Below are 21,693 nucleotides of genomic sequence, written 5' to 3'. Positions count from 1 at the left end.
CTTTGTTTTGCTGGCCTGGATCGACTTGGTATTCCTAGACAAAATGCTTTGATCAACAATAATTAGGTGGTTTTAATTGCATTTAAGGTGATTTGAAATCGGGTTAGGAATAATTTGTGTTGAATTTAGGTCGGGTCAATAACAAGTCGTGTTGATTTTGAGTCGGGTTAGTAGCAGATCGGGTTGAATTTTTTGGTCGGGTAAGTAATAGGTCTGGTAAAATTGGGGTTGGGTCAATAACAAGTCGGGTTGAGTTTGGGTCAGGTTAATAACATGTCGGGTTGATTTCGAGTCGCGTTTGTAACATGTTGGGTTAAATTCGGGTTGGGTTAGGAACGAGTCAAGTTGAATTCAGGTCAGATTAGTAACAAATCGGATTAAATTTGGGTTTTGACGGGTTAAAACGGGTTTGGGTCAATTTCGGTTCCGGTCGAGTTCGGTTTAAGTAATAATTTACGGGTTACTTTCGGGTCGGGTCATCTCCAAGTCAGTTCATGTTCGAGTCCGGGTCTCACATACTCGGGTCTAGGGTTAGTTTCAGGTCGGGTTTGGCTCACCATTTTTTCGGATTCAGATGGTTCGGTTAATAATCGAATTTGAGTCGGTATTTTAGGTCGGGTCAACTTTTAACAACTCTAGTAATAATTACTGATTTTCTTAATTATCTACTTGTAAAAAGAAATAAAAATTGATTTTATCTTATTTTAAGCTATCATCTACTCATTTAGTAATAGTAGTGGTATTTCTTTCTTTCTTATTTGTAAAGTTTCAAACTACGGCCATAGTACATGTGGTACAAGGTACAGCCTCATTAAAATAGAAAATAAAAAACTTAATGATTAGTCATTAACCAAATCATGATTTGTTTCTAATTTTTAGTTTATTGAATTGTACTTTGTAGCATCCCTACCTTTTTCAATACAAGATTACAAGCTATCATATTTTATCGAACAAGTTTTGGCCTAGTAGTAAGAGTTTGGCTCTATAATTTGAAATTCATAGGAACAAATTTCATCAAGGTTTTTTTTGGTGGTTTAGATTTCCTTATCTTTATTTCCCCCCCCCCCCCCCCCCCCCCCCTTACATTCATCCTAGTCTATCTAACCTATAAAGACATATAGACTTGATTGTGTTTGTGAGAGGTGCTATTTTATTTAATATGATCCATGATCATTCACCTACACTTTTTTTTTTTTTTTTTTTTGAGGGACCTTAACTTAGAAATAAATAATATGAATCAAAACAAGTATTTTTCTGTCGAGGTTAAACTCACATTTTCCCAAATTTTTGGTACACCTTAATAGCCAGTTGAGCTAATAGCAGTGCAGTCCTTACCTTATTTTTAATTATTTTGAGTTTTTTTTTTTCAAATGTTAAGGCTAATAAAAGTCCATATATATAAAGTAAGTTACTTGAAAGACTAAACTTTTAATTTAGACCGAATAATAATTAAATTTGAATAAGTTTAGGGCTTGTTCTCTTACGTTGAAATTCAATTCAATTCAATTCAGTTCAGCACTTCAACTTAGTTCAGTTCAGTTTAGCTCAGTTCAGTTCAGTTCAGCTCAACTCCTAATTTCCTTCTCTTATAAAATATTCATTTCATTTCAGTTTAGTTCAGCTTAGTTTAGTTCAGCTCAATTCAGTTCAATTCAGTTCAACCGAGTTCAGTTAATGAGAACATGCCCTTAGTCCTGACTATTACTTTAAAAGCTTTACAAATCTAATTCAAAAGTGGACATAAAAAATTATTTGAAAATATAAAGTTCAATAATCCACAATTTCAATGAGCTTAGATGAATATAGGACCAGAAAACCAATAAACTTAGATAAATTAACATAAGTTCGGATAAGTAAAGGTCATGTAGAGTGATTACGGAGTATAATACACCCTAAGATCTTGACATTACAAATAATGAAAATTTTAAGGTGTAGGTGGTTGTACCTTATTTGGTACAGCCAAAAAATGCAAAAAGAACATGTAACTATTTTTTAAAGAATATACAGTAATTTTGTAAAGAATATATAGTTGTTTTGTAATGAACATCCAATTTTATATATTTTTTTCACATTCAAAAAACATCTGTAACATTAATAAATAAATTAATAAAAAAACATGAAAACATTATGTAATAAACATTATGTATATATAAATATAACCACCATAATTTGAAGACAAAATTCAATAAACATTTCACAATAACCAATGAGCACTATGTTGTAAATACATTACACTGACAATCAAACAACATAAACATATGTTCTTTTTATTTATTTTTTATGCAAATATTTTTTTTCACTCTAAGTATATGTCATTACATTTTTATAGTATGTTATTTTCACTCTAGGTATATGTTCATTATATTTTAATAGTTTATTCTTTTTACTATGCCTATATGTTCACTACTTTTATAATACGTATTATGTTATATTATTTCCTACCAAACGATTATACGTTCCACCGTACTGGTGTAAGAACCAACTATTGTACAAATAAACAAAGACAAAAGGTTAAGAAACATTAATTAAGTACTCCAAAAGAATTTAGTCAATAAACAAGTGTACCTAACTTTGGATTTTAGAGCCACCTCAGTAGCTCAGTAGTCCTCAGTCTCCTCACTATAGTTTCAACACTTTAAACATAACATACCGAAGAAGTAAATAGCAATCTTTGATCATAAAAAGCAATGCAAAAAATAAAGCTAAAAAAATAATCCAATCCAAAAAGAAATAACAATAATAATTTTTATGATAATAATAAAAAATCTTTAAGAGCAAACAAAGCCGTCATGATTCTGACAAATGTTAACAACCTTGCCTCAGCTGTAAGCAAAGGCAAACGTTTTCATTCGTTTGCACCCACATTTATTTTCCTCTTTAATTCTTTCCCACTATAACAAATTTTTAACTTTGCGTAAACTTTACCCCAAATTAGGGTATATTATATGAGTACAATAATACTACTAATAATCCCCGTTATCTGATTTTTATTTATATGAATTTGTGTGAAATTATTAGTCTTGATTAAAACTTATTTTAGTTGTAATTTGTACTTAGTTTACTCTTATCAAAATTTATTTTTTCTAAACTTATCTTATCTGAATTTATTAGACCTAAAAATTATTCGATTCTCCTCTTTAAATACAAAGAAATTTTAATAATGCAAAAATATATAGTACCGAATTATACCAATTTTGTATGTTTTTTCTTCTAAAATATGGCATGTATTGTGCATAAAAACAAAGCTCACATGATTTTCCACTCCCTTTTATTTTAAAGCAATTTCACGGAAATTTCATTGCATGAAACACTCACTCACTCTCACTTAAAAGTCTTTTAACTCTTAACTTCTTTGAAATTTAAAATTTTTAAAATTATAACCTAAAGGATTATTTTAAGTGCTATCAATCTATCATTGTATCATGTATGTCTTTATCATATAATACCAAATTTCAATATTTGACATGGTCTTTTTGGCGGCCATGATTTTCTAAATTCTATCTATATTTGTCTATTTCTTGACACGTTATAAATTTGTGACGTTTATTTAATATTATTTGTGTAGCTTAATAACTTGAAACAATTTGGAGTTTTAATATTTTGAAAGATGTTTCTTTTAGAAAATATTTTGGTTCAGTTACACAAATTTGAAATAAAAATGTCAACATCTATATGCCTCCCTTTGAACAGAAAATTTGGGAATTGCACATGGAAGTTTTGACATAACTTGTAAGCTTATCCTACTAATCCTTTCGGTTAGAATTGTCAATGTAGACGTTACACTTTCTATAAATCATAAAGGTCTATCACCCAGCCTTATGGGCGCGCCTACCTACACATATCGTGCACTCTCTCAACATTGATTTGAACATAGTGAAAGCCTGTTTTGATTTATTGAATTGAGCCGAACTGAATTAAACTGAATTGATTGGAACTTAACTGAACTGAATATTTTATGAGAAAAAGAAATTAAAAACTGAATTGAACATAAGCGGAAGAGAATAGACTCTAAGTAGGATTTGAATTTGTGACCTCAAAAGTTTAGCCGATAGTCTAAGCTATCATGGGACATATATCTTGGTTGAACCATTCATATTGGGGAGTGTATTGTATTACACTCTCAACTTGTATTCGTACAAATGTACTAGTGTCTCACTGTCTTGATTGTTATAGGACAAATATCTCATTTAATGAATAATTTTAAAAATTAAAAATAAAAATGAAAATAAAAAATCTAAGTAGATAAATCACATCATACATAATTGAAGAATGACACGTGGGGCATACCGCCCTTAGTGGGCACTCAAAGTCATAAATTAGCATGAGCACAATAATGTTGCACCACCACCACTAAATTTATTTCAAACTTCTACAAGGACTACACTATAATTTACTCCACTTCATATAACATAAAGTTTTAATTTTTGAAGTGACCAAATTCCTAAAGGCGCCTAAAATTACAAGTGAAAACATATCAATAAAACAATTCAAAAATGTTAAAATATAAAGTCTAAATAAAAGTATTTCATATATATATATAATAGGAGTAATACAAATACTCCACTTAAAAAGTTAGGTAAAAAAAAATTCAACCTCACTATAAATCAAATTAAACCTAAGAAACTAAAATTAAATATAGAAGTAAAACTAGTTTAATTGAAACTACAACAAATTTGATCAAACTAAGCAAAAATATTACTACTAAAAAAAAAAAAAAAAAAAAAAAAAAAAAAAAAAAAACTAAAATTTTAACTGCCCCCCTAAAATCTGTTACAACTAACCTGCCTACCAAGCCAACCACCTCCAAAATTGTACAAATTAAACCGGGTTAATATATAAACCAATTATCACGAACCCGGTTCATCATAATTCTCTCTCTAACTACTCAAAATCGTCTGAGCTAAACCGGTGATTGACTCGGTGGTTTCCTTTCTCTTCCTCATCTCTAACACCTTACGGTGGCTATTGGAATGAACCTCGCTCGAAAAAGTCGGGCTACAAGCCGGTCTATACTCCGGAAACAATCGCCCCGACTTGAACCTAACTCCACAAGCATTACACAATGTTTTCGGACCGTTTGGACCGGCCCTCCATTGGGGGGTTTTCGTAACTTGACAATGGCTACACCTTCTCTGAACCGGAGGATTTTCTCCGGCCGGTGAATTCACCATCGGTTTTTTCTTCGGTCTTTTCATGGGTGGCTTTCCGAAGTTGAAAAGCACACCCATGTCCTGAACCGTTGGTGGAAAAAACAGTGTTGAAACCGGTGATGATGTCGGTGAAGACGACGATGATGAATCGGTTTTTGAAGGTGAATTAAATACCCAACTCCGGTTCCCGGTTGACCTTGACCGTTTGCTCCTCGGCTTCACCGGAACCGCCGATGGGTTGGGGATGCACGAAATTCTATAAAACGCCGGTTTGCTCACCGGTTCAACCCGGTTCATGAAATTGAACCCGGTTTTGTTTTTCTGCGCGTCTAAAATTGGATTCGGACATGCAAGTGTTGGCTCAGGGACAGAATCGTCCATCAAATGTGACCATAATTCAAGCTCTTGCACATCATCCACCTATACACAAATTTCAATCATAATTAACACAGAATTTCAACTATAATTAAAAAACACAAATTAAATTACAAAAATTATAACTTTAAATTTCAATTTTACCCCCTAAAAAATAAAACATGTAATTCCAATTTCACCCCAAAAAGAATATAACTTGTAATTCCAATTTCACCCCAAAAACTTGTAATTCCAATTTCACCCCCAAAAAAAAAAAAAAAAAACTTGTAATTCAAACACCCAAAAAAAAAAAAAATTAGAAAGTGAATTTCAATTTTACCCCCGAAAATAATTTTTAGACAAAAATAAATTTTAGGACAAGGAAAATAATAGAGGGGTGAAATGACGAAAGTGCCCTTACCGGAATAGCAAGGTCCGGTGAAAAATTGGTTGAATTATCGTTGGAATCATCAACAGGGTCATGGGAGGAGAGAGAAAAAGAGGAAGAGTCTTTTTCTTCTTCCTCCTCCAAAAGCGACGACCCATCAATATTTTCTTCGTTTGGAAGGTCAAAAAATTCGTCAATTGAAAAATCGTCGCTTGGTAAACCTGCGACGCACCAAATATCGTCGAAAATACTTTGTTGGTTGCTCGTTTTCATGGCTAGTTCCGACGAAAAGCTCGATTTTAGCGCTCTGGCTTCCATGCACTCCATTTTTATACCACACAAATTTTTTGTAATTATACCCCTGAAAAATTAAACAAAAACCCACAAAATTAAACATAAAAATTAAACGTTTTTGTTGTCAATTCATTAATTAATTTAAATTATGACCCAAATTAAAGGGCGTTTCGTAAAATTAAATGTTCCCCAACATGTACATATTCAAAGAATAACAACATATATAATTACTTAATTAACTGAATTTATTTATATACCTTGTGAATGAATGAATGAAAATGAAAATTGTGGGTTGGAAGAAAGAAGAAGAGAGTTAGAAATAATTTTAGAGAGAAAGAAGAGAGAGAAAAAGAAGGTGGGTAGGAGTTGGGGAAAAAAGAAGAGGAGAAAGAACACTAAAAGAAAGGCTAATTCAAGGGCGGGATAGGTGGGTGAGTTAATGGTTTATCTTCAAAATTTTACAACTTTTTTTTTTTTCTCTCTCTAACTTTTTATATAATCCTTTTTTGGGGTTTTTTGATTTTTGAATTTTGGATTTCGTTCCTAAAATTAATAATTATGTTAATTTTATTTTAAATAAAATTGTTAGGTGTGTGTATGGAAATTTCTATCTATATTGACATTTTACCAAAAGTGTTCGACATTTTATTGATTTTTATTGCCTTATTTATGGGATGAGGTTGTCATGAAATTTGTATCTTACCTGATTTTACCTAATCGTGTGGTTTTATATGAGATGTAATAATAGTATAGGTAAAATTAGAGAAGATTCTATAGAATCAAAGTTATTAATTTTGTATATTGGATAAGATATTGTTAATAAAATTTAATAGGAAATAATTAATAAAATCAAAGGTATGAATGAAAAATAAAATATTAAAACAACAATTGTTAATTGTATCGGTTAACATATATTTTTCGTAATAAATTCTAAATTAACACATGCAATTAAAATTACATGTAATAACCATGAATATAATAACCTTTTCCGATTATAGAGGTTAAGAATGAGGCTAAAATGTAATTTCATGCAAAGATCAACAAGGGAATTTCATTGACCAATGTATAGTGGGGTAATTAAATTCAAATGTTTTATGGGAAATTCTATTTTCCAAATAATCTCAAATCCTAATTTCATCCAAATAAACTCTTATATTTTCTAAATTTCTAATTAACTATCATATTTGAAATATTATAGATTCTAAAGCTTGTGTAATAAAATAAAACATATTCATGAGAAATCTTGCGACTAGTCAAGATTTTTATTTCCTATAATTTTATAATTTTGTTTTTTTTTTTAAAATACAATCCTATACGTTGTATTTATCATAATTTTACTTATTTAAATTTATCCAAACCTAAGTACTTAACTGAACGTGTGTTCTATTCATCATATTTTTACTTATTTAAATTTATGTAAAATTAACTGAACGTATTTTTTATAAATAAAAAAAAATAAAAAAAAATAAAAAAAAAACTAGACGTATATGAACTTAAAATGTGTTCTATACAGAATATCAGTTAGGATTGGTGGGTGCCTAGCGGAAGCAAATTAAAGATATATAGATTGCTGAAATAATTATGGTTAATATAAACAAAAGTAGTAAATTAATGGACTTTTAACGTGGGAAAAAATTTCAAAAAAAAAAACACGAATGATGAGCATGATATGTATAAAGGGACATTCATATAGTGTATGATAGTATTGGTCTATTGGAAGATATGTAAGATGGATACATACTTTAAGAATGATGCTCAGCGCCACTATATATAGGTGATGTATCAACGTGAAAAAAGTGCGTGGAAGATTCCACACACATACTCTTTAAATTACCACATAAATCCATAATCTTCATGACAATTCACCAATTTTAAATTCTTCCACAAATCTCCATCAATTTCTCAATATGATAGAACTTCCTAGAATTTTTTACCTTGAGACATAATTAATTGGGCTTATGGAATTTGGGTCACACTAACCCAACAATATCTTCTAGGACATTATTAAGCTCAGGAAAAATAAATTAAATGGTAGCTTTCAAAAGACGATTAACTAGAACATGACGATCTGACTCTAAAATCACTTTGTTGAAACCCTGTCTTTTGCGCCAATTAGATTGTCGTAAGAAGAGCTCTACCTTATGCCACCTCCACTGGTCAGTATGCCTTGACTAGTTGTCTCCACGTACGTAGGGCTGTGCACCGGTCCAAAACCGGATCGGACCGAGACCAAAATCGATTTTTTTTGGGGACCGGGACCGGACCGTATTCAACCAGTCCTGGTTCCGGTCCAGACCTGTTTATTCCGGTCCGGTTTTGGACCGGAATGGACCGGTTACATTATTTTTTTATTTTTCTTTTTATTTTAGTATTTTAATATATATATACATACATTTTTAACGTCTTGTTTTTTTTGTTTGCGTGCTTTCCTATTTTGTACCTAGAATTTATAAATTACAAGTTTTGTACTAAATTTTTTAGAAATTTAAACATAAAATTTAAAACTTTCACCCAAAAATTTACATAAATACACTTTCCGATCAGACCGGAATATTCGGATTCTTACCCGGACCGGAAACCTGGAATCCCCAATTTGTGAGGACCGAAGACCGGACCGGAATCAACCGGGCCGGTCCAATTTCGATCCGGTCCCGGTCGGGTTTCCAGTCTAGGTCCAAATCTGCACACCCCTACACGTATACACATAAGTAAACAACACCTAACCCCCTACTGTCGTGAGCAATCACCCCTATTCCAATCCAGCCTTCTTGCGCTAAGTAAGCGTTAGCATTCAACTTCACAAGGTTTGGGGGTGGGGCAACCCATTTCGAAGGGTTGCTGTACCTCTTGACCCGAACATAATTGTAAATTTTCTTGCTGTATTTTCCATGCTCTTCCACCAATCTTTCGACCCTTGCTAGCAAAATATTTTTAGGAGTACCTTTTCCCTCAAGCACCCACTCATTCCTATCTGCCCAAATCACCCAAGATAAAAGAGAATTAACTAACCTTATCTGAACTTAAGGCGTGTTATATTCATTTGATTTTCACTTTTCTAAACTTAACAATACTTATTTTAGTTGTAATTTGTATTAGAGTAGCTTTTATCAAAACTTATTTTTTCTTAACTGAACTTATCGTTAGTTAAGTTTGGATAAATGAAAATCATGTGAACATAATACACTATACTCAAATTAAAATTAAGAGTTCGAATCCTATCAAGTGGGGATGTTTAGGCCTTATTAAATTTAGAGTTAGAGTGAGATAGGATTCAAACTCTAAATTTTATCTGAACTTATTAAAAATTTAGTTGTAATTTGTACTCGAATAATCCTTATTAGAATTCATTTTTCCTAAAATAAAATTATCTAAACTTATTACACCTAATATAAGTGAAAATAAGGTAAATAAACACAAACCCTTACAAAAATTACCAAATACGCCTAAGCAAATTGAGTAATAGTGTTATATGGAATAGCTACACTTTATCATGCCATCACAATTTTTTTAAAAAAACTGGGTGTACAATAATTATTGTACATCTATTATAAAGATTGTGTAAAGTGATTAAAAGTTACTCATAACATGCATAAAAAGTAATTCAATACAAATTAAAATTAGCTACGGTTTATTAATAAAGATCACATTTTAAATGATTAAAAATCAATTATTAGTTATTGAATGTAATTAAATTACCTTTATAAAACTTTTTTTGTTATCTATTTAAATAAAAATTGTTTTAAAGTCACACACAAAAAAAAAGTTACTCTAAAATTAGCTAAACATTACCCTTATACTGCTCGATGTACACTATATTAGTATAAAGCAAAATTATACAAAAAAAAATAAAAAAAAATCATGCGATACACGTTGTTTGGGTCCAATTTAGTCCAATTGGGCCTAGTCACTAAATGATCCAATTAAAAGCCCAAGGTCAAGGTTCAACTCTCCAATTGTGCTAAAGTCAAGATCAGTCCACAGAGCAAGTCAATTGGGCCAAGGCCCACTTCTCCCATATATGCAAAGGTATAAAGGCCATCAATATCACATTTGTACATTCATTCACACAAAGCCTCAAGCAATTAATTCTCTTGCATAGCTTTCTCTCTCTACACATTGTACTGACTTTAGCATCGGAGGGGCCTTCCTCGACAACACCCCCGAGGCTAGTTTACGTGTGTTTGCTGTGCAGGAAACCCTCGGCCCAACATCACTTAGACCGAGCCCAGTCTTCACCACTTCTCTGGACCTTCAGCAAGGTCCTATTGTTTTCACTCGAAACAATTTGGCGCCGTCTGTGGGGAAGACTTTCAAAAAAAATCTTTAAGCCAATTTCATTAGTTCTACATCCATCTTAGTTCCAATGGCTAAGAATCGCAAGAACAAGAGCAACAGTGCTTCTCCTCCGAGAAAACGCCGAAAATCACTAGGAGGGGGTCCCTTAGAACGCTCTACTCCTAGTCCATCTCCTCCTCGGGATCGGAGCCCTTCCGCGGGACCCGACTCTCATGGAGAGCCTAGGGAGAGATCCGAATCTCCTTTAATTCAGTCCAACCATCCGCCGAGTCCACCTCGGTCGAATGAGGATAGCAGGTCCACTCAGAGGACCCAATCCCATGCTCGGAGTCAATCTCGGAGCATTCACACCCACTCTCGCTCTCAGCCGAGGACACCCCTGACGGGGCCCAACTCGGAGGAAGTAGTGAGAGCCTTAGCGGTCCTCATGGAGTCCATGAAGGCCCAAAATATGTTGCCCCCGCGCGACCGAACCCCTCCGCAAACCAGGAATCAGCGGAGGAACCTCGGCCAAGATGGGGGGAAACCCTCATCTTTTAAGGAGCTCGGCGAATGGGAGGAAGACACCTGGAGAACCGAGAGGGAGAGAAACAGGAACTCTCACTTCTTCAGGGAACCTTCCACTCAGCTCACCACGAGTAGAGCCCACAAAAGCAGCAGTTCTGCCTCTCGGCCAGAAATTGTCCGCTGAAGCGTTCATGACCGTCTCGGCGACAGGGAACGGAGCGTGCACAGCCGCCTCTCTTACCCTGCAGCCGAGGCCCAGACCTCCCAGCCAGGGACGAAAACAACTTCTACCTCTCTGAGAGGGCGGAGTGCGGTCCCTTCGGCTGGGAATAAGGGAAAGGCCGTGATGCTGCCTTCCAGTTCCCCATTCGTGCAGTGGATACTGGAAGCCCATGTGCCGACGGTTAAAATCCCGTCGCACATTACTTATGATGGAACTTCGGATCCGAAGGACCATATTGCCTCGTACGAGGCTCATATGCATCTTTGCCCCAGGTCCGAGGCGACTTGGTGCAAATATTTTCCAACCACTCTCAAGGGGGTCGCGCAAGCGTGGATCTCCAAGGGAGTGAAAGAAGGCTCAATCACCGGGTGGGACGATCTGTCCTCCAAGTTTAAGAGCAAGTTTTCCACGACAAACCGCCGAGAGAAGACTACTGCAGAGCTTATGGGTCTGCAGCAAGGGGAGGCTGAAAGCCTCCGAGACTATCTGACTCGCTTCAGCAACGAGTCGTCCAGCATTTCTCAGCTGGACCAAGGGCTGGCAGTTTTCGCCCTTCAGCACGGTCTCAAAACTGGACCGTTCTCCGACTTCATGGTCATGAATTCACCCAGGACCTTGGAGGAGGCACTGAATGCTTTGGATAAGTACATCCGAGCTGAAGAGTGGAACAAAACAAAAACCCAACCTCAATCTGGGGGAGGGAAACAAAAACAAGCACCCTCGTCTGAAGGCCAAGGCCAGAAGGCAAAGGGAAAGGCGAAAGCCTCGGAACAATCTTTGGCCAACGAGTCGAAGAAGGAAAAATCTGCTCCTTTTGCGGGCAGATACGAATCCTACACTCCGCTCTCTCTTCCGCGCGCCAAAATTTACAGCGTAACGAAGGAGGAGCAGAGTTACAGAAAGCCAAGACCACTCCCAGAGTGGTATCAGCGAAAAAATAAAAATCAGTGGTGCGAGTTCCATGAATCACCGGGACACGACACTGAGGAGTGTATCCAGCTGAAGGACCAAATTGAAGATATGGCTCGGAAGGGGTACTTGAAAAAGTATATCGCGGATCACCGCGAGAAAAAAGAGGCTGAGAAATCCGAAAAGGACTCTCGGCAAGAAATTGACTTCCCCCGAAAGAATAACAAAACTACGGAAGGAAAATTCCCTCCAATCCATGTTATCTCGGGAGGAGCCTGCTCTTGGAGGGAGCACAAGCGTCACCTTAGGGCTCTGACCCATTAGGTGAACCATGCTGACATTCAGCCACCCCAGTCACCGGTGTCAAACATGACGTTCACATCCACTGACTGTCGGGGGGTGATGTACCCTCACGAGGACCCGTTGGTGATCATCGCCAAGGTGGACAACCACGACGTCAGCAAAGTTCTAATTGACGGTGGTAGCGGAGCAAATATTTTGTTCCGAAAGGCCTATAATCAAATCAAGCTGAAGCCCAAGCACCTCACGCTGGTATCCTACCCAGTATCCGGATTCAATGGGGCTTCAACTTATCCTGATGGGAAGGTTCTGCTTCCTGTCACCATCGGTTGCGACGATGCAGCTAGGAACGTCATGACTGAATTTTGGTCATCGACACTTCTTCAGTATACAACGTGATTTTGGGGAGACCCATAATTCACGAGATCCAAGGGGTCGTCTCAACTTATCATCAGCTGATGATCTACGTTTCAGACGCCGGCTTCCCCGAAAGGGTCTAGGGCAGCCAAAAGGAGGCCCGAAGGTGCAACTACCTCAAGCCATCCACCAATCGCCCAGATGACGACGATGAGGATGAGGAGAAGAAAGAAAAAGAAAGAGAGCCGAGCACAAAAAAGCCGAAAGGTCTAAGTGCTTCGGCCCAATGTTATGTGCCCAAAGAAAAAGGGCCAGAAAAAGGAAAGGCTAGCTCTTCATCTGAGACAGCAGGCCAGATTGTGAAGACTCCAGCCCATAAACAATGGACCTGGACCAGCAGACTGAAACGGTTAAGTTGACCGAAAGAGATGTTGAGAAATGTGTAACAATCGGGATGGACCTTGATCCGAGCACCCGTTGTGAACTTATTCAACTCCTTCGGGACAACAGAGATGTGTTTGCCTTCTCAGCAGCTGATATGCCTGGGATAAGCCCAGACCTCATCTCCAATAAGCTTAACATCGACCCAACGTGTTGGATAGTTAAGAAAAATAAGCGGAATTACTCCGCAAATAAGAACCGAGACATCGCAGCCGAGGTCAAAAAGTTGCTGGATGCAGGCTTCATTGAGTCCTGTCAATATCCAGAATGGCTGGCAAATGTGGTGATGGTTCAAAAGGCCAATGTTACCTGGAGAATGTGCGTCGACTTCACGGACCTAAATAGGGCTTGTCCGAAGGATTTCTATCCCTTGCCGAGGATCAATCAGCTAGTCGACTCGACAAGTGTCCATGCCTTGCTTAGTTTCATGGACGCATTCTCGGGGTATCATCAGATCTTCATGCACCCCGACGACCGAGCAAAGACGACATTCGTCACGAACGCCGGGGTGTACAATTATAAAATGATGCCCTTCGGATTGAAAAATGCTGAGGCAACTTATCAAAGGCTGGTGGATCAAGTTTTTGCTAATCAAAAAGGCCGAAACATGGAAGTTTATGTTAACGATTCAATCGTCAAAAGCAAAAAATTTGAAGACCATGTTAAGGACTTGGCTGAAACCTTCGCCACCTTAAGAAAACACCAAATGAAGCTGAATCCGAAGAAGTGTGTCTTCGGCGTGAAGTCAGGGAAATTCCTTGGGTTCATGGTCAGCAAGAGGGGGATTGATGCCAATCCCTCCAAAGTCAAAGCAGCACTCGATCTTCCTGATCCAAAAACAAAGAGGGATGTTCAGCGGCTCACCGGAAGAATGACAGCCCTCTCGAGGTTCATTTCCAGAGCTTTGGACAAGGGGTTACCTTTCTTCAAAGCCCTGAAACTCCCAAAAACAAAAGAGCTCGTTTGGGAAGAAGAGCAAAAAGAAGCCTTCAAGCAGCTTCGGGAGAACCTGGCTCAACTCCCGACACTGGCTAGTCCAGTGGAGGGAGAAACTTTGTATCTGTACGTGGCTGTCAGCCCAGCCACCATCAGTGCGGTGCTGCTGAGGGAAGAAAATAAAATTCAGCAACCGATCTACTTCGTCATGTCACACTCTGACGGATGCCGAGACTCGCTACCCTCTACTTGAGAAAGTCGCCTTTGCAGTAGTGGTAGCTGCTCGGAAGCTGAGGCCCTATTTTGATTGCCATCAGATAGTGGTCCTAACTGATCAGCCGCTGGAAAAAGTTCTCGGCAAACTTGAAAAATCTGGTAGGCTGGCCAAGTGGGCTTTCGAGCTCACCGAATTCAGCATCAGCTACCAGCCGAGAACAACCATCAAGGCTCAAGCTCTAGCGGACTTCTTGGCCGAATTCTCGTACCAAGAGACGCTAGACGACGAAAAGAAAATATGGACCGTGTTTACGGATGGATCCTCCACCGTAAATGGTTCGGGGGCAGGGGTAGTGATAACCTCTCCCGAAGGCAAATCCTTTGAGTATGCACTAAAATTTTCTTTCAAGGCTTCGAACAACGAAGCTGAATATGAGGCAGCAATCGCTGACCTAGAATTATGCATCTCTCTGGAAGCCGAGCATGTCTGCCTGAAAACAGACTCTCAGCTAGTTGCATATCAGACCGGTGGCAGCTATGAGGCCAAAGAGCCCTCCATGATAGCTTATCTTGCTAAGATCAAATCAGTCATTGCAAAGCTGAGAACTTTTGAAGTTCAGCTGATCTAAAGGGGTTAGAATGCTCAAGCCGACGCACTCTCCAAACTTGCCAGTTCAACTCTCACCGAGCTGAACAGATCTGTATATGTGGAAGTGCGTCGAGAAAGAAGTGTCGACGAAGCACCTGAAGTGTGCTGCGCTGACCCAGAGCCTAGCTGGATGGATCCCATCCTAGCTTTCAAGCTTCGGGGAGAAATTCCTGAAGATAGAATTTTGGCCTCCAAACTGAAGAGAACCAGCTCAAGGTTCATCGTCTTCAGAGGGCAGCTTCTAAAAAAGTCCTTCTCAGCCCCATTGCTGAAATGCGTGGGACCAGCAGATGCAGATTACATCCTTCGGGAGATTCACCTCGGTATCTATGGAAACCACATTGGGGGAAGGACCCTAGCCCACAAGGCATTGAGGGCCGGATATTACTGGCCCACCATGATCTCAGATGCTAAGGAGCTGGTCCGAAAATATGAAAAATGTCAAAAATTTGCATCCGTCATCCATCAGCAAGCTAGAGACCTTCAGCCGATCCTTAATCCACTCCCATTTGCCCAATGGGGGCTGGATATTTTGGGACCCTTTCCAGATGCACATTACCAAAAAAGATGGTTAATAGTCGGCATCGACTATTTCAGCAAATGGATTGAGGCTGAAGCAGCTTCGAATATCACAGAACAAACTGTCAGGAAATTTATCTGGCAGAACATTATCACCCGCTTTGGTATTCCGAAGGTCCTTGTCTTCGATCATGGGAGGCAATTTGATAATCTGCCGCTGAGGCGGTACACAGATCAGTTCTGCATTAAATTGGCATATTCGGCAGTGTGTCATCCACAAAGTAATGGCTAAGCCGAAGCTGCAAATAAACAAATCCTCAATGCTTTGAAGAAAAGGGTTGAAGATCAAAAGTCCAAGTGGATAGAGGAACTTCCAGGAACCCTCTGGTCACTTCGGACAATTGAAAAAGAGGCAACGGGCTATTCACCTTTTGAACTGGTGTATGGTGCCGAAGCTGTTCTTCCAGTGGAAATCGGCTCTGAAAGTTTACGAGTGCACCACTTCTCGGCTGAGAATGAGCAACTTATGAAGGAATCCCTCGATTTGCTCGATGAAGTAAGAGACTCAGCCCGAAACAGAATGACCGCTTATAAGCAGAGAATCAACAAATTTTACAACCGAAGGGTCCATGCAAGGCCTCTCAAAATTGGAGAGCTCGTCCTTTGGAATGCTGCTGCAGTTCAGAAAAGCCGAATCCATGGGAAACTCTCAGCTGCATGGGAGGGACCCTATGAAATCTATGATGAGCTTCAGCTAGGGACATACCGACTTCGTCAGTTAGATGGAACTGAGCTGAAAAATCACTGGAATGCTGATGTACTTAAGAAATATCATGTGTGAACCCTTCGGGGCAAAACAATCTTTGTAAGTACATTTTGAATTATTAATGAAAGGCCTCAGAGTCACCATTTCTATAATTATTTGCAACTTTTTATTCTTTCAAGTTTTCTTTATTCTATCTACTCTTTCAGGGTTTTTATTCAGCCTCGTCTGAAACCTTCGCCTTCTGGGTAACTGGGTTTCAGATTGCTGACAAACTCGTCTTTTTTAAGAACTCTGGTCTTTCAGCTGAAGTCAAACTTCAGTAAGACTTGTTCTCCAAAGACATGAGTCCATGGACAGGTCTGGGATATTGCCTTAACTGAGCCTTGTATCCCAAAAAGCCATTATCTGAAACATTGCCTTCAGTTGGCCTTGTGTTTCAGATATCCATTTTTAAAGATAGACAGAAAATCAAGGATAACAGCAACTGTTAGAAATTTTTTATTCAGCCTCGTCTGAAAGTTAAAGAAACAAAACCCAACTCAGCAATCCAAAGACTTGAGTCTTCAGATTTCTGGGGGAGGCAAGAGGCACTATCAGTACAAGTTTATCTTCAGCAGAATTCTTCAAGCTAAAAGCTTTGTACTTAGAAAATTTTTGCAGTAAAGCATTCAAAATAAGACAAAGCAATTGAAGAAAAAGCATCAGATTAATGAGAGTAATGCTCAGAAAGTGAGCTACAAGTTCAAATGCTCAAAGAGCATAATAAAGCATCGGCAGCCGCCCACAAGCGGAAAATTACAGTTGTCGAGGTACATACAAAAACAAGAAATAAGTTTGTACATCAAGGCAAGCTGAAGCAAAAAACAAGGCAAAAAATTCAGAAAGCGGCAAGTCTAAAGTTGAGCGCACGATGAACCGCAAGATTCTGAAGACGACTGCCCGAGTTCCTATGCTTCAGCCCGAGGATAAGACTGATCAGCATTACTGGGTCCCATGGCGGCCTCAGTCCCAGCAGCAAATGAGGCAGGCTTTGCACTCTGCTGAGCCTCCCTTTCCCTTTGTTCAGCCTCCATCTCCTTTCTTTCAGCTTCTTCTTCGGCTTCTTCAGCCTCAAGGATTTCAGCTTCGATTGGAGTTGCATACTTCATGTGAGGGTCTTCGGGATCCTGGATCCATTCAGCACATTTGGACCAGTCCAGCTTCGGCTCAGCATGTAGGCAGACTCTTCGGCACACTCTGAACCCGTTTCTGAAACCCATGTCATACTCTTCTTGGGTGTAGATACGGACCTTGAGTAGAGCCTCAGAATCAGCCAACTTCTTCTTTGTCTCCTCCAAGTCTTCCTTGGATTTCTTCAGCTCATCAGAGAGCTTGGAGGAAGAATCTTTCTGCTCGTTCAGCTCCTGCTGAACTTCGGAAGCTTCAGTCCGAGTCTGGGTCAGTTCATCTTTTTTGGCCCTCAGCTGATCCTCAACCTCTTGGAGCTTAACTCTCTGAGATTCAGCATCAGTGGCAGCCTCTGAGAGTTGGACATTTCGAGCTTGGAGCACCTCTTCAGCAGCCATTCTACTGGCTTCAAGAGCTTCCAACTTTTGTTGCACTTCAGCTTGTGCAGCAGCTCCTTCTCAGATTCAGCTCTCAATGGCAGCCTTGAATTTGGAGATGTCCACTTTCATGTGCTCCTGAAGGAACTTCTCCCCTTCCATCAGTGGGGGAAAAACTTCCTTTTCCATAGCAGCGCAGAAGGTCTGAAGGGCCTCAGCAACTTTTTTCTCATACTCTTCACCCTTCTGCTGCTTCTCTTCAGCCGCTGCTTGCTTTAGCTTAGCAAGTTTCAGCTCCTCCTCTGCCACTTTCTTGTCATACTCAGCGGCATCTACCCTATCTTGTAGGGAATCTATTAGCTCTACAGTGAGAGTCTGATTGTGCACAAACTGGAAACAGAGGCACAAGTCAGTAAAAAAAAAAAAAAAAAAAAAAAAAAAAACTGAACTAAAGAGCTGAATTGAAAAAGAGATAAAGGCAAGAGGGAGATTTACCTGCATCATCAGCAGTTAATTAGACCTGGCTGGGTCTGGAACTGATCTGTTGGATTCGCCCATCCCAGCAGTGGCCTTCAGCGACCAGATCCTCGCCCTATCTACTTCGGACAGGCCAGCAAAATTGCCGAAATAGGCTGCAGCTAGGGATGACAACGGGTCGGATCTGGACCGGGTCCGGATGGACCCGGATCCAGATCCGTTTTTATATATACGATCCAGATCCGACCCGGATCCGTCGGGTCTAGAAAACGAAGACCCGGATATATGTAATGTTCTGGTCAAAAAAAATTATTTTGCCTAATTTTTTGCAATATATGTAATGTTCTGGTCAAAAAATTTATTTCAAACTTACGTAGTTGGTTATTAAGTTCAACCCCAAATTAACCAACTTATACACTCATATTTTGAATTAAAATTATAAACAAAAAAAAAAACGATGTTACATATGAACTAGTGAAAAAACAACGATGATGTATATAATATGAGCATCCAAAATTCATCTATTGAAAGGGTTAATCTTTATCATTACTAACATTATCAACATTTTTAATAAAGAAACAAACAATTTTAGTTTTTTTAAATAGGAAAAATAAAAAAACGGGTCCACGGATCTGGATCCGGGTCTAAGGCCTAGACCCAGATCCAGATCCGTTTTTTTCAGCAGGACCCGGACCCGACCCGGATCCGTCGGGTCCAAAATTTGAAGAACCAAATTCGTGAAAAACGGATCTAGATCTACGGATCCAGATCCATTGCCATCCCTAGCTGCAGCACCTTCTCGGTTCTGGCCCCATATGAGATCCCAGATGTGATCTGGAATTGGAATTCGGGAGGCCGAGAAACCCATTTCTCCAGACTGCAGCGTCTGGAAAGAAGGAAAGGATGACGATGGAGCTTCCTGAGTCTTAGATGGTTCAGCTTCTTCCTTCTCAGCAGAGTCAATTATTATGACCTCTGCTTCTTCTTCAGATGTGAGGACGAAAGCCTCAACCTCTCTTGCAATATCAGCTGTGAAACCCTCAGCATCGGGCTTCACAACATCTTCAGCATTGTGCTCGGCAGCACTTTCTTGAACCTCCTCTTGGACCCCTCCCTTAGGATCGGGAGTTTTCTGATCCACCTCCATCTCAGGAGGTGGTTAAGGGGTCTTCGGTGGTGACTGAGGTGGTGGCTGGGGAACCCTCGGCGATCCACCGCCTTCCTCAGGTTCCCTTATTTCGATGCCGACGGTCCTCGGCCTTGTCTGGATGTCGTGGGGGCCAATGATGGCCATCCTTCGTCTTCTTTTGTGAAGAGGCTGCTCGTCCATGTCTGACTCTTCGGATTCTTCTTGTATTTGATCTTCGGGACGAGCAAGGGCTTTCCCTTCTCTTTGTCTTTTGCTCTCTTCAGACTGCAAAAGATAGGGGGGCAGGAAGAATGTGAGTAAAAAAAAAAAAAAAAAAAAGCTGAAAAGCTAAGTCTAAAAACTCACCGAGGTCTCCAGCAAAGCCTCGTCTTCTTCAGCAGCCCTGGAGGACCCTTCTCCTCCTTCACAAGCTTCAATAACCCGTGCAACCTCTTCGGCTGTACGGGCAGTTTCAGCTTCTTCGTCTAACAACTGAAGCTAGGGATCTCTCTTTTTCCACCAAGGCTTCTGCTTCTGATATAGAGCAACAACCTCAATTTGGAAATGGGAATGATCTAGATGAACCTCCCCGTGCTTCGAATCGGTGATGGAAGGGGCCCGATCAATTACAACTCTTTCTCGGTTGACGCCGAGACGATTGTAGTTAATGCCGACGTTGGTCTCGTCTCGCTCTGAATATAAGAAAAAAAGAACAAAGATTAGTTCAGCAAAAGAGAAGATGCTGGATTGGCTCAGCAGAAGAGTGCGAAGCAAAAACAGAGAAAAAGAAATAAATAAAAAAGGTCTCGGCCCCAGCCGAAGAAGCTTACCATCCCTAAACTTTCGGCTGAGGCCGACAGCTGCTAACATGTTCTCTTGGAAAACATAATGCGTATCCGGGAGCCAAGTCTCCGGGATATGCTTCATCCGGCCGCTGCCCCCACGGTTCGGCAGTTTGCCGAAGATAGTCTGTTGATTAAGGTTCAGATTTGGGCCGTTATCTTCGGGGGGGCCTAAACTTCCCATTTCGGGATCAGGCTCAGCAAGATACTTGGGAGCGCTGAAGACGGGTGGTCAGGGTCCGTGGGCGCTCTGACCCAAATCCATTGACCCCTCCAGTCCTTGTCTAAAGAGTCGTTCGGCCACATTGTTAGGTACTGGGGCCGAGACTCAATCCGGTACCACCCAGGACCATGATGTCCGTGCCCACTTTGAGTGTTTGGCACTAGCCGATGGAGCTTTTTGAAGCAGTGCAGGTTCGGCACATATCTGAAGAACTTACAGACCCACAAGTATATCATCACCCTTCGGATGCTGACAAGAGTTAGCTGACTCAGGGAAACATTATAGTGGATCAGCAAGTCTCGGACAAATACGTCCAAAGGGAATCTAAGCCCATACTGAAGTTGTGTTGTGTACACCCCCACATATCCCGGGGGTGGGCGATGGATCCTATCGGATGCCACAGGCATCCGGCACCAATACCCATCAGCTTCAAGGATGCCGTAATGCAATTCAATCTGCTCGGCAAATCGATATTCTTCAGCATTCCCTACCCACCATGAGTAGGGGCGGTTCTTTATCATGGCAGAAGCTACTTCGGCATCCTCCCACTCTGTAAATCCAGGGAGGATATCCCAAAGGTTGGCGGGGACTTCTTCGTCCCGCCCAGAAACGCTTGGCCCCTCCGTTCCCTCAGGGTGCGCCGAAGAAATTGGAGTCGCCCTGATCCCTTCGGCAGGGTCAGACCCCACTCTTTGTCCATTCCATGTCCCAGTCCTGTTCCTGGGATCGGGAATCTGCCTTGATCTTCTTGGAGCACGGGCCCTACCTCTAACTCCTCTCACCATGGTTGAGTTTCGGAGAAAAAGTCAAAAAAAAGGGGAAAGAGTTCGAATTCGAAGAAAAATAAACTAAGATCAAAGGAAATTACCTTAATCCGAAGCAGAATTTGCCGATCTACGAGTTGGTAGTGACGAATTTCAGTTTCTAAGCTTAATGCTCGGGGAGCTTGCGAAGTTTTGACGCGGGTTCTTGGGTTTTCTCGAGAATTCTGGGTTTGTGTTTGTGAAGAAGTGAGGAGAGATGGTGCGCCTCTTTGATTATATTTCCAGAAATGGGAATTCTGGGAGTCCGCGCTTTAATTTCTCTTAAATACCCCACTAAGTAATTGTAAAAATCACGTTCCCATGATTAACCGCCCATTATCCGTCCACCTTCCACAATTATCCATCCAGC

General features: G+C 39.9%; 1 protein-coding gene across 1 annotated transcript; it reads right to left on the bottom strand.

Moving 5' to 3' along the window:
* Positions 1 to 4,511: 4,511 nt before the first annotated feature.
* On the bottom strand, positions 4,512 to 6,735 carry LOC110705171 (GATA transcription factor 7-like). The gene is made up of 3 exons (XM_021883022.1): positions 6,444 to 6,735; positions 5,926 to 6,253; positions 4,512 to 5,570 (listed from the first exon to the last, which is right to left on the bottom strand). Exons 2-3 carry the CDS (start codon positions 6,217 to 6,219, stop codon positions 4,878 to 4,880), a joined length of 987 nt encoding a protein of 328 aa, XP_021738714.1. The 5' UTR covers positions 6,220 to 6,253; positions 6,444 to 6,735; the 3' UTR covers positions 4,512 to 4,877.
* Positions 6,736 to 21,693: the final 14,958 nt, after the last annotated feature.

The sequence above is a fragment of the Chenopodium quinoa genome, unplaced genomic scaffold, assembly GCF_001683475.1.
Source record: "Chenopodium quinoa cultivar QQ74 unplaced genomic scaffold, ASM168347v1, whole genome shotgun sequence".
NCBI lineage: Eukaryota > Viridiplantae > Streptophyta > Magnoliopsida > Caryophyllales > Amaranthaceae > Chenopodium > Chenopodium quinoa.
Note: the sequence above shows the minus strand (reverse complement) of the source record. Positions and strands in the feature narration are given on the sequence as shown.

Coding starts and splice junctions, on each gene's coding strand:
- LOC110705171 (XM_021883022.1), bottom strand. CDS start 6,219: ATGGAGTGCATGGAAGCCAGAGCGCTAAAATCGAGCTTTTCGTCGGAA. Junction 5,571..5,925: donor CACCGGACCTTGCTATTCCG/GTAAGGGCACTT, acceptor ATTTGTGTATAG/GTGGATGATGTGCAAGAGCT.